Below are 13,081 nucleotides of genomic sequence, written 5' to 3' on the forward strand. Positions count from 1 at the left end.
ATTTTATTTTAAAAATAAATAAAATATATTTTTTGTAATTTTTTCGAGTATCTGTAGGTACCCACGCGAGTAGCGGACGGGTTGCAGGTTAGATTTTCCTTTTGCGGGTCAGGTTGCAGGTAGACACTATTCGTGTCCAACCCGACCCGTTGTCATCCCTAAAGGTGACCCATAATGACAAAGACTTTAATTTTGTTTCTCATTCTCTCCATAGTGATAGCGAACTAACTTCGACTTCCATAACATACAAGTTCTGGTTGATTTTTTGGTTGTGATGAATTTATGGGTTAGGGTTTTGCGAATTGAGGTTTTTGTAGATTGAGATTTTTGTGACGTGAGCTACATTTTCATTGTAGATATGAACAAAGATGAAGATGATGGATCACGAGCAATGAAGGTCGATGATGATGATGAAGAAGAAAAAGTAGTGTCGAGCGATTCAAGACGAAGAATGATTGGTTAACTCACTCGCCCACTCAATGGTGGGGCTGGTTCAATTTTTCAACCTATTTTATGATGTCGGGCTAGCTCGACCCACCCAAATTTGACGGACTAAAAGTAGGCGAGCCTAAACGAACCGAGCTGGCCCGACCATCACGGGTTCACTATTTAGTGAGCCAACCCAACCCAACCTATTTATTAGCGAACCAAAAAAATTCGAATTCGGCCCGATCTACCACTGGTATGTGGATTAAATGAGTTGGCTCACTAGCTCACTTAATTACAAGTTTCTTTTTTTTTTCAATTAAAAAATAATAATTCTTTTCTAATTCAAATCTAAATAAATTTAAGTGCAAAATGTAGAGACAATTCAAAATCAAAAAAATATAATACAAAAATCATCTTAAACTCCAAATACAATCTAAAATCAAGCACAAAAACTAAAATAAATAAGTATTTATCGTTGTTAATTTCTGTTTCACTTATTAATCTATAAGATTAGAGTCTTAAATGGAAAATTTCAGAATATTTTTCTTTCTTGAAACATCTTCATCTTTATCCCCATCTATAATACATTAAATAAGAGTGTTAATTAATAATATTGAAACATAAAAGAGTTGAGTTGATTTCAATCTATTTTGACAACATTAGTTTTGACACTCTTAATTATTACTTTTTTCCAAATTATAAAATATAAACACTGTTACAAGGTGATAAGTGTTTAGATTAATTAATTTTGCATAAACTTTTTAATCACTGTGACTTTTAGTTTTTCTTTACGAAAGTGGATTAATTTATTTTTGATATTACATTTTTGGGTTTTTTTAAAAAGTTACCTAAACGACTAAGTTATGTCTCATGATTTCGTTTCAACGAAGTTGTCAATAGGAAAGATGAAAGACGAGTTGTGACTTTTGAAAATAAAGTTAGGAAAATAGCACACAATTTCTTCGTGAATAATGAAGTTGTAGGAGTCAAATGCAACTTTCACATTATTACCTTACTCTGATTAAGGTGAGTCACTACCATGTTGGGCAACTTCTATTGAGTATGATCATTTTTATGAAAATTAATTACAACTAAAGTCGTCATTTGATGTGACAACTTCTTTGAAAAATAATTAGAACTGAATTTATCATTGGTATGACGACTTCTACTTAACTAAGTTGAACTAAACTCGTGCATTGGTATAATAACTTTAGTTAAATTGATTTTGAGTCCAAGTCATCCTTACATGTGATGAATTTAGTGAATTTGAACTCAAATTATGCTTGTAGTGACTTCAATGTAGTTATTTTTAGGATTAAAAATTTCACTATAATTATTTTTGTTCTTGAAATTTTTTTGTCACTATCTTCATTATTTTTAACTTGTATGGTGTAATATTTTGAAAAAATTTGAAAGTTATAATTGTTATAAAAAATTGTAATTGTTTTGGAAAAATTTAAGAGTTATAAAAAATATACATTGTCACACCCAATTCACAATACTATATACCATCAATTCATAATAAATTTAAATAAACCAAAGTTTTCATTGTGTATACCGATTTTAATTCAAACTTATTTAATACGAAAGTTGTCCTATGTTATGACAATTTCTTTTTAATATAAATTTAACTGAAGTCATCACGTAGACATGACTTAATGTTGAAAAATGACATCCCAATCACAACTTTAATTAATTTGATTATAGTTAATTTGATTAAGTAATATCATTGACTTTACACTAAACTCGTTATTTACTCGTACAATTTCATTTTTTATGCTTCCTGGACATCATGACTTCGTGGTAATGAAATCGTGATTAGTGAGTAGGACTTGATTTTCTGGTAATTTTTTAAAACGTATACTTTTGTAATGAAATTCACCCGTTCCGTAATAAAACCTTGTGACTTCACTATCGGCGAGTTAAATATATATATTTTGGGCTTGAACAAAGTTGCTAAAATGTGATTAAAAAAAACTGTGGTTAATAATTAATAAAATACCTATATATAATATTCTAGTATTATTGTTATTCAGTGATGTATACATTAAATATATAAAATCACAACTAAATACTTTAAAATGAAAAGGATTGCGATTACACAAATTTTGGAAACAATCTTTTCTATAATATTTTATGATGTAATCTTATATAATAAAACATAAACTGTCAACATACATATAGTTTAATATTTAAGAGACTAATTTAATATCTTTTTATGTGTCAATATAATATCTAGTATTATACAAAATACTTAAATATAAACTATTTTTTTGATAGTTAATATTTATTTATTCTTATAGAAATTTCTCTTTCAAATTTTTTTCATTAATAAAATTCCAACTCAAACCTTTAATGAAGGGAACCAATTGGCTATCACGTACACACGATTGAATATCTTGTAATGATTTAAACACCAAATGAACTCCAAAATAAAATTAAAAAAAATCACAGTAAACTATGAGTTGCCAAAATAAAGATTTATAAAATTAATTCAAACAATTTGAAAATATTTATTTTATGGCAAGATGTAGTTTTATTTTAATATATTGTTTCACCATTATTTTTTAATACTTCTTTTTTATACATTATTACTTTTAAGGATGAAAACGGGTCGGATCGGATATGAACAGTGCTTATTTGTAATCTGACCTGTCAGATAAAACTAAATTCGACCCTCTATTTGCGTAAGTATCCATTTAGAAAATATTCGTGGATATTTTAAAATCGCGAGTATCCATGAATACTCAGAAAAAGAATATTTTATACATTTTTTAAATAAAATTATAAAAAATATATATAATATAAATTAAATTAGATATAAGTTAAAATTTAATTTTAATTAAATTTAACCTAATAAAATATAATTTAATTTTTAATTAAAAAATATAAAAATTAATTTATCTTTTTATTTTTTTGGATAACGAATATCAGCACGTTGGATGATATATTACCTATACATGACCCATTTAAAAATGAATATTAAAATACCTGCTATCCGTTTAAAAACGGATATTAAAATACCTGCTATCCGTTACTCGCATAGTAACTACAGCTATCCGTTACTCGCATAATAACTACAGCTGCAAAATTTACTGGTAGATACCTGTACCCTGAATTTACTTTGCCATCCCTACTTTTAACCATTGCTTGGCCTCTTGAAGTGATCTGAAAATAAGCTTTTGTGAATGCTATTTGGAAACAAAATTTCCTGGATTGAAAAATGACCCTGTCTCTAAAATTTTGCCATGAATAAATTGAAATAAAAAACAATGGTTCCTAAAATTACCGAACCAGAAAAATAATTGGAAAGTGTGTTTGGAGTTTGGTTATGTCCCTTTCAAGAACAAAGAATGTGAGAGAGGAGGAGTTAGCAGAAAGGACCATTGGGGTCAGACTCTAATGGAAAACAAGTGGATGAGAATATGGCATTATATTATAAACAAGTTTTATTATTATAATAAAAATTAATTAATTTATGTATTAATCATTTTATTTTCTTGAAATAGCAACAGATTGTCGTTGGGATTTGATTTAAAAAAAAATCACTGATATTATTGTTTTGTTAACGAGTATGATAATATGATAGTGAAAAGTAAAACAAAATTTGAACTTGGAAAAAGAAAAAATTGACTTATTTTGGAAACTGGGAATAGTATTATATATTATATGATGGTGTTGAATTATTTGATGATTCTATAATAAACAAAAAAATTAGGAGGTGTTTAGTTTCCGATTGGATCAACGAAGCATTGAGGTTCATCGACGATGAGTTCTTTCTTCCACAACGTGGACTGGCACCATGAATCTTACCCTGCATATCGCGATTTCTACTTTCTCCCCCTTTTCGCTCTCTTCTTTCCATCCATACGCTTCTTTCTCGACCGATTCTTCTTTCAGGTTCGAACCTTTTTCTCTCCGCATTGACTTCCAATTATTCAACGCTTTTCCGTTGTAATCAATTTCAGCTTTGACCTTCTCTGCACTCTGCTTGATTATTCATCGCACACGCGCGCAGAAATTGGCCAGACGATTGATTTTCGGAAAGGGGAATGAGAATCTCGACTTGCACACGGATGAGAGAAGAAAAAAGATTAGGAAATTCAAGGAATCAGCTTGGAAATGTGTTTATTATCTTTCTGCTGAGATTCTGGCTCTCTATGTAACTTATGACGAACCCTGGTTTACCAATACGAGAAACTTTTGGGTGGGGCCAGGGTCTCAGGTCTGGCCAGATCAAAAGACCAAGTAAGATTGTTTGCTTGTTTGTTTATTTCTGCATATCATCTCTACTTCCTCCAATGTTGAATGGTTTTTTTCTTCCCTTTATTTGTTTGTAACTCTTATCGTTTCAGGTTGAAATTGAAGGCGGTGTATATGTATGCAGCTGGGTTTTACTCATACTCCATTTTTGCTTTAATATTTTGGGAAACCAGGCGCTCCGACTTTGGGGTGTCCATGAGTCACCATGTTGCTACTGTAATTCTCATTGTGCTGTCTTACATTTTTAGGTATATTTTCATTACAAGCTTTTTTTCCCACCTCCGATTTGATAATCTTTGTTTGAGTTCTCTGAATTGACTTCAATTCAAGCACCTTATCAGAAGATGTAATTTTTTCATCTGTTTCATACATTTACTTTGACTAATCAATTTTGTTGACTTACTGGGTCTTAAGGTAAAACCAACGGTAAAATAAAGTTTCAAAATTTTAAACTACCTTTTTATTGACTCACATCACACTTGTTCTATTTAATTTTACTGTATTTCCCTTGGAAATTTGATTGTGATTCTGTTCTATGTTTACTGAACATATTCAGGTTTGCTCGTGTTGGATCGGTTGTGTTAGCAATTCATGATGCTAGCGATGTGTTTCTGGAGATAGGGAAAATGTCCAAATACAGTGGTGCTGAAACAGTGGCTAGCTTTGCTTTTATTCTATTTGTTTTATCTTGGATCATATTGCGCCTCATTTACTACCCGTTCTGGATTCTCTGGAGTACAAGGTTCATATTACTTTGTTTCCAATTTACACTGTTTCCCTTCTCTCTGTTATATATTGTGGTCCTCACCTGCCTATTATGTGTTCCTAAAATCTAGGTGAATAAAAAACTAATGTCCCTACCTATATTTATTAAGAGTAAAAAAGAATTAATGAAATACACTCTAAAGGATGATGGCTCCCTGTTGCTCTTCAAATTCAAAAAGTTTCATCTTATATAAAAGTATACATTTTTCTCCATGCATTCTTAACAAAACAAAAGTACTTGTTTTGTGTTTTTTAACTTTTATCCCTTCGTTTGTCACTTTGATTTTTCTGGATTACAGATTAACTGTTAACTATTCCTCCAGACTGGTTTCTTTATTACAAATTTAGTGCTTATATGCATGAGTCGTTTGGATTATGTGTTGGGGAACGACAATGATTCAGTGACTGATACATTTGTGAAGCAGTTGCAGTACCCACCCATGTCAGCATTCATGTTATCTTGTAATACAAAATTACTTAGGCTAAACCTGTATTCAGTTGCTGCATCAACCAGGAGTGTAAAGAAAACAATTTTAAGTACTATTTTAGGGATGAAGACATTTTCTTAGTTAATGGTTAGATTGCCTAGAGTCTCTGACCTCAATCTCTTGTAGAACATGTTCTTCTGGTCAGGTTTATAAGAGACAAAATTAAAATAAAAAAGAGCAGTTAGTTAACTCTAACTGGACAAGTGTTAGGTTAGCAGGAGTTAGTTGCTGACTTGGTCGGCTCTACTCAGGATATGTAAAGGCCAAAGGAATAAGAGATGACCAAGGAAAGTTTTAGACGTTGAGTGGAGGTGCCAGGTTCCTTGAATTATATGGGTGTTCTTTTCTCTGATTTCAAATTGGTATCAGTACTTTTAATCCAGGAGTTGTGCGTGAGGAGTAGTAGCACATTTAATGGGGAGTACATGGAAGGAGTCCTGGGTGGAGGCTTTGGAGAAAGTGGCAATGAACTGGAGTCAGTTCCTATGGCGGCTGGTTGCAATATCTGAATAAAGATTCATGCATGAATTATGTGCATTAGACACTGGAGAGGTTGGTGTCTGTGATGTCTGAAAAAGGTTTAAGTACATGAGACCCTAGGGCTGAGATGGGGATAGGAGATGGAGTGGAGTCCAAATGGAAATCGAATTTGGGAAAGGGGAAACGTCTAGGAAATCTTCGAAGGGATGCTTTGGGATGGACTGCCAAAGTATTTTTTTAAGGGGAACAAGTGAAGAAGAAAACTTGGGGGCAGTGATGGTTTTTCTTGAACGAGATGTGCTATCATGGTTTCAACAGTAGCAAACTTGAAAACAAATCAATCTTGGGAAGAGTTTAAGACTATCTTCTTAGAGAAGTTCCCACCTGTCTTGATGGGTGATCCTTTTGAATCTCTTCTAACCTTGAAACATGAACAGGTAGCGGCCATCACCCAATTTCATAGGCTAGCAAGAGAGGTGAAAGGGCTAGATAAGAAGCATTTGATGTGAATTTCAAATGGAAAGGGAGAAGATCAAGAAGAATTGAAATTTTGTAAGAGGAATAGTCTTTCGTAGTTGATGAATAAGCACACACCACTGAGGGAGTAAGATAGGATGGTCAGATGTAATAACATTTTGAAGCAATCTTGGGGAAGGGAAAATAATTCTGCTTGTAGCTTTGCATGCACGAGAACGTCCAGAGAATGGAATCCCCAATTTAAAGGACTGAAAACAGGAATTTCGCTTCCGAAAGCTCAGTTATTAGTCTTCAAAGGGGGCAGCGCTACAAGAAACAGAAGCAATTTTCAGGGATTGACCTGTGTTGAAATGCAAGGTAAGAAAGGGGAGGAGTTTTCATTGCCACACAAAGATGGAGGTAACCATATTTGTAAAACAACCTAATGATTGCTCTAGATTACAGTTAAGGTCACATTGCAGTTGTGGGCTTTGTGGCTGTTGCAATGCAGATTGTGGCCGTTGCAGCATGATATTATTATATGATTGCACCAAACAAGGTTATCGAACTCGAGAATTTACGTAAACTCGTGATTGACTCGTAAAATTGACTCATAAACTCAACTCGTAAGAGTTTACTTCAGATGAAAAAATATTATATAAATAATATCTTAATTCAAATAAGTCTACAAAATTATATAACTTTAAATAAATAAAATTTATAGATATATTGTTCATAAAAATAAATATTGTAAAACATAAATACTTGGATTATTGTCATTAATTTTGATGCATTTCATTAAGGAGGCGAGGCGATGGCGATGACCATGGAGAGAGATAAAAGGGCGCGAGAGATAGTGACAATCAGGTCATGAAACCCTATACCCCAAACAACCTCGTTTTTCTTAAGTTTTCCCCTTTCAAACTCGTAGAATCGCTCCAAACTCGTGATTCTACACGATCCTACCGATTTCACAATCGATTCTATCGAGTTTACGCAGAAAACGAGTTTACTTCCGAGTTAACTCGGAAGCCATGTCTGGGAACGTAAACTCGAGTTAACTCGAGAGTTTGATAACCATGGCATCAAATGCAAATTTTATCTTATAATCATTCTAATTATCAATATATCTTTTATGTATAAGATCATATAGATTTTTATTCATTTTAAAGTTTCCATTATATTCCATCAACATAGGCCTCCCTTGCTCTTGTAACATTCTACACAACGACACCTATTTGATCATCAACACTTGGGATTACAGTTTGGAATTTTCGTTGTTTGACAAAAAAGTGGTATAGAATGGTGTTGAAGTTGTGTTGTAGCCCTGTTGCAGCTCTATTGTGGATGCACTGTGGCAATGTAATTTAAATCTACATAGCAATGCAAGCTGTTCCAGTTGTGGATAGCTCTCCAACAGCAATATTGCTGCCGCAGTAGGTGTGTGGTATGCAATTTAGAACCTCAATTCTAATATCAAAGGAGAGTGAAGAAGGGGACAAAAACCAAGATGAAAGATACAGACATAGAACATCAATTGAAAACTTAGCTTTCGCATAGTATTGTTGGGTTCACTACATGGAAGTTTTTAAAGTTATGGGGCAGTTTAAAGGGATGCAAGGTGGTGGCATTAGTTAATTGTGGGCAACATAACTTTCTCAGTTTTATTGGTGTTACTGCTAAATTTATGGGCGATAGATACCCTTTCTTATTCTGAGGTGTAGGGTGATAGTTTTAAAATAATTGGCTGAATTATGAGAGATCAAAGTTTATTTCAATGATTTGACATTGAAGTTGGAGATGGATGGTTAGACCAAGGTGTTTTAGACAGAACATGAATTAATCAAAATCTCAACATCCATAAAGCTCAAGAAGGGAGCCTCACAGCATCAAGGAAAAGGGTTGATTTTGGATAGTAATCATATTGCTGATTAACCTTCAAGAGAGATTCAGTTCATAACACCCATACTAGGTGATTTAGATAAGTACATCTTTCAGGCCTCTCAAAGTCTACTTCCACATAGGTGACATGATCTTTTGATAGTCCTGACACTAGAGACTCAAATCCAAATATAAGGCTATATGAATAGCCCTGTCACCTAAAGTCAAAGATTGAAAAACTGGTTAGTGAGATGTTGATGGCATACACCATTGTCTCTTTGCTAGATCTATTACTTCGGTGAGAACAAGGGTTGAGTTCTGTGTTGACTATCGAGCTTCAAACAAGAGTATGCAGCTGAATAATCTTCCAATTCCAGTGATTGAAGAATTGTTGGGTTCAACTGGAGGAGCTACGATTGTCTCCAAATTGGTCATGAAATCAAGTTACTATCAAATAAGAATGTGAGGTCAAGACATTAAAAAAACTTCATTCTGCACCCATAATGGACACCATAAGTTTCCTCTTGACCACGGAAGTGTTGAAGTCTCTTTTGAGAAAATATGCCCTTGTATTCTTTGATGATATTCCTACATATAGTGATACAATGGATGAACATGTGAAGCACTTAAAGTTGCTCTTGCTGATACGAATGCAACTTGATTTAAAGGTTAACCAAAAGAAGTGCATCTCTGGACTAGCTAGCTTGTAGTTCCTTGGTCATATTATCACACATAAGGTGTGACAACTGTTCCTAATGAATTAGAGGCAGCCTGGTTGTCACCTTTTCCAAAGGATATTAAGGAGTTAAGGGGATTTCTTGATCTTATACATCAATGAGTATGGTAAGCGGGTACTAACTTTTACTTCTTACTGTAGAAAGAATTTCCATTGGGATTGAGAGGCATAACTAGCCTTTGAGAAATTTAAGGCTGTTATTACTACTTTTCCTTTATTGGCAGTTCTGGATTTGTTGTGGGAACTAACTCTGCAGGGGCTAGATTGGGTGCAATTTTGTTACATCAGACTATAGCATTATGGAACCAAATCTTATCTGAAAAAAGCGACATAAATCAATTTGAGGGGGAAATGATGGTTGTTGTGTTGGCTGTAAAGTAAAGACACTATCCTTTGGGTGGCATTTTATATCAGAATAGATCAGAGAAGTTTGAAGTTTCTTACTGAATATAGAGTAATGGACAAGGCTAAAATTATAAAGGCCACTAAGTTGATTGGTTGGTTAGGATTTTGATATACAGTATAGACTGGGTAAGTATAATTCAGTTGCAGATATTCCTTATTGTGCATCTTTTGCTTCCCTTTCATTAGCACAGCGTGGAATGATTTCATTGGGAAGATGAGCTGCAGTGGATGGGGAGGGGGTTGCATTTCAGAATTTTTAGAACTTATAAAGAGTAGCAGTGCTATGTTTAGGGAAGGCAAAAGGTCATATATAAGAATTTTTGTAGCATCTTGTGTAGTTTGCCAACAAAATAAATCGTGCAAAACTGTTGCAACCACTACCTAATCCATCAAAGTTTGGGTTGACACCTCTAAGGATTTTGTGGGGGTGTTACCCAAGGTCAAGGATACTGTTTTATTGTGGTGGATAGGCTAGGTAAATTTGTTGATTTATTTGCACTTGCACACCTTTTTCAGCTAACGATATTGCAAAACTGTTCATTTAAGAGAGTTCATTTGCATGATTTTCTGTCATTACCTGGGTGTATTTTCTTGCAATTACCAGTGAAAAACACATTCTTCCTCTGTTACATTCCCTGGTCCTGTTCTATATCATTTTGGAAAAGTTTTATTGTCATTTGGACTGTTTAAGAATGTGGCAAAATCTGATTGGGTAATGTCAGTGCTATAATAGTAAATTAGAGAAACAAAATGTATCATCTTGCAGCATTAGATTCTGTATCACTACACTATTGTTTTTAACTCCCCACTCAAGAGTCCCTTTAACATTTTCAAATTTCAATAATAAGTGACTTCAGTTTCTATATAATGTAAGTATTTTTATTGGCCAAAAGATATTGTGTTAGGGATATATAGATTTTTAACGATCCTTATTCTGAAAATGTATTTCATGCTTCTGTTTTATACCATCCATTTCCTTTTTACTTGTTTGATATTCAGGTCATTAGTTCTCAGTGTTCTAATGGGTTTAACATAAAATTTATCTAAAAACGTTTAGCTTTTTCATTGGTAAGTTTTTAGCTGTCTTGTTAATAAAATTTGTCCGCTGGGGCAAGTTTGAAAGTAAATCTCTATTGTAAGCACTATAAAAGAAATTTGTTTGTCTTCATAAAAACTTTAGCAATTCAGTTTGAGGAGTAATACGCAATTGTCTGTTATTTATGTCATTGCGATTCTCTGATCAGTTGCTTTTTTCCCTTTGTGTCAGTTATGAAGTTCTGCTCACGTTGGATAAGGAAAAGCACCGAGTGGATGGTCCAATATATTATTATCTGTTCAATAGTCTTCTGTACTGCTTGCTTGTTATGCATATTTATTGGTGGGTGCTGATATTTCGGATGCTTGTTAAACAAATCGAAGCAAGAGGGAAAGTTAGTGAAGATGTTCGATCTGGTAAGTTGAAAATGTGTTGTGGGCAAAATGTAAACTGAGCAACCTTGTGAAAAATTTGTTCTCCACTAATGTTTGCATTTAACTAGAAGAGAAGAATAACTATAGGAATATATTATGATCGTAGACGTAAATTCTAGCTTTGAGTTATTATGAACAGAATCTGGAATCTAGATTAGAAATGTCATTGAGTTGACTTTTGTTAAGTTTATAGTTTTTTCTTCTAATTCCACGTGGACACTGAAGTATTATTAACTGAAAAATGAGGCTTACCAAAACTAAAGTTGACAAAAAGAATATGACTTCATATCTTTGTGATCTGATCATTTTGATGTACTTATCATAGAGTAAAACATGAATGTATTTTTGTTCAATCAATTAGAAATTGATTTACTTTTTGGTAGTGGCTTTAGTCTGTCAGTTTTTATTATATGTATTGGTTAACAGGAAATTTCTTTAACTGTTTATCTGCAAACTGCTGCACATTTTCTTTATGTAGATTCAGATGAAGACGAACATGAAGATTGAGTAGGGAAGCAAACGCATGATGTAATCTTTAGACAAAGGTGAATTTTTGAAATGACGATGGTGTTTTACACCATTACATATGAATGCATTTTTTGTGGTAAATATGTTGATTGTGTTAAACTGTCCATACTTTATTTTATTAGAAAGAGTTCGTTACGTTTGTCAGTAATTATATTATAAACTAGGATCAACTTATAAGTTTTTTCTTCTAGTTCAATGTAACAAAAGCTTAGAAGGAAACTGCACGGAAAATATGATTAAAGCCTTTGCCGCCCTGATTGCATATTATGAACTCTTTAATTATTATATATTTTTCTGACATTGTCTCATGGTACACTGGCATGTGGAAAAAGAGAGAATTTAAATTTCGTCTTTGTTAGGGGTGACACAGCAATAAAAAAATGTAACACTGGTGCTGTATCTTTTAAGGGTAGGCTACGACTTACTTTCCTTCAATTAAGTGAGATGCTGTTTGGTTTTATTTCTTGCAGATGTATGATTAGCTTCAACCTTTTTCTGTGCCTTTGGCCACAATGCTAATATTTTCAAATCTTATTCAAATTTGAGAGGATTGTATCTATACGGATTGGAGTACAGACTTCGGACCTGGTATAAAAAGGGCAACAGATGGAGAAAATTTTTATTCTTCTAAACTCTTGGTCTATACTGCACATCCTGAAGTTTAGGTCGTACTGCCTGACATTTGCTTAAGACTTTGACTTTTCCTGATTATTTGTCCCTCGTTCAAATTACAAGTATTGTGTCCATTAATGTTTTCTGCACAGATGTTATCCTCTTGGTTTTCATTTATTGGAGAAGAAAATTATTGGTCTTAGTCGCCGCGGTTCTGAACTTGTTCTGGGTTATGTTGATTCGTGGAATTCAGCTTTAATTCACAATTAAATAAAAAGGAAAAGCTTGTTGTAAATTATTTTGCCACTTGATTCTGATAAGGCTTAGATTCATTATTTTCTCATTTATGACTGCCAGGGAAGGGGGGAAATGAGCCAAAAGATTGAATTTAAGTTATCAATAAAATATTGGGTCAGGGTCTTAAAAAATCTATTGTGCCAAATCTAAATACAAACTCATTCACGAAGCCTAATATGGGTAAACATCACAGGTGGTTCAAATGGTCTATGTTTTCTTTCCTTTTGGACTGTAGATCTCACAATCCGATTTGGTTTACCTTTTTTTTTTT

General features: G+C 33.3%; 1 protein-coding gene across 1 annotated transcript; it reads left to right on the plus strand.

Moving 5' to 3' along the window:
* Positions 1–4,107: 4,107 nt before the first annotated feature.
* Positions 4,108–12,808, plus strand: LOC108338089 (ASC1-like protein). The gene is made up of 7 exons (XM_017574823.2): positions 4,108–4,329; positions 4,448–4,677; positions 4,785–4,940; positions 5,249–5,434; positions 11,171–11,355; positions 11,852–11,918; positions 12,372–12,808. Exons 1-6 carry the CDS (start codon positions 4,198–4,200, stop codon positions 11,878–11,880), a joined length of 918 nt encoding a protein of 305 aa, XP_017430312.1. The 5' UTR covers positions 4,108–4,197; the 3' UTR covers positions 11,881–11,918; positions 12,372–12,808.
* Positions 12,809–13,081: the final 273 nt, after the last annotated feature.

Source organism: Vigna angularis, chromosome 1 (genome assembly GCF_016808095.1).
Source record: "Vigna angularis cultivar LongXiaoDou No.4 chromosome 1, ASM1680809v1, whole genome shotgun sequence".
Lineage (NCBI taxonomy): Eukaryota > Viridiplantae > Streptophyta > Magnoliopsida > Fabales > Fabaceae > Vigna > Vigna angularis.

Coding starts and splice junctions, on each gene's coding strand:
- LOC108338089 (XM_017574823.2), top strand. CDS start 4,198: ATGAGTTCTTTCTTCCACAACGTGGACTGGCACCATGAATCTTACCCT. Junction 5,435..11,170: donor TGGATTCTCTGGAGTACAAG/GTTCATATTACT, acceptor CCTTTGTGTCAG/TTATGAAGTTCTGCTCACGT. Junction 11,356..11,851: donor TAGTGAAGATGTTCGATCTG/GTAAGTTGAAAA, acceptor TTCTTTATGTAG/ATTCAGATGAAGACGAACAT.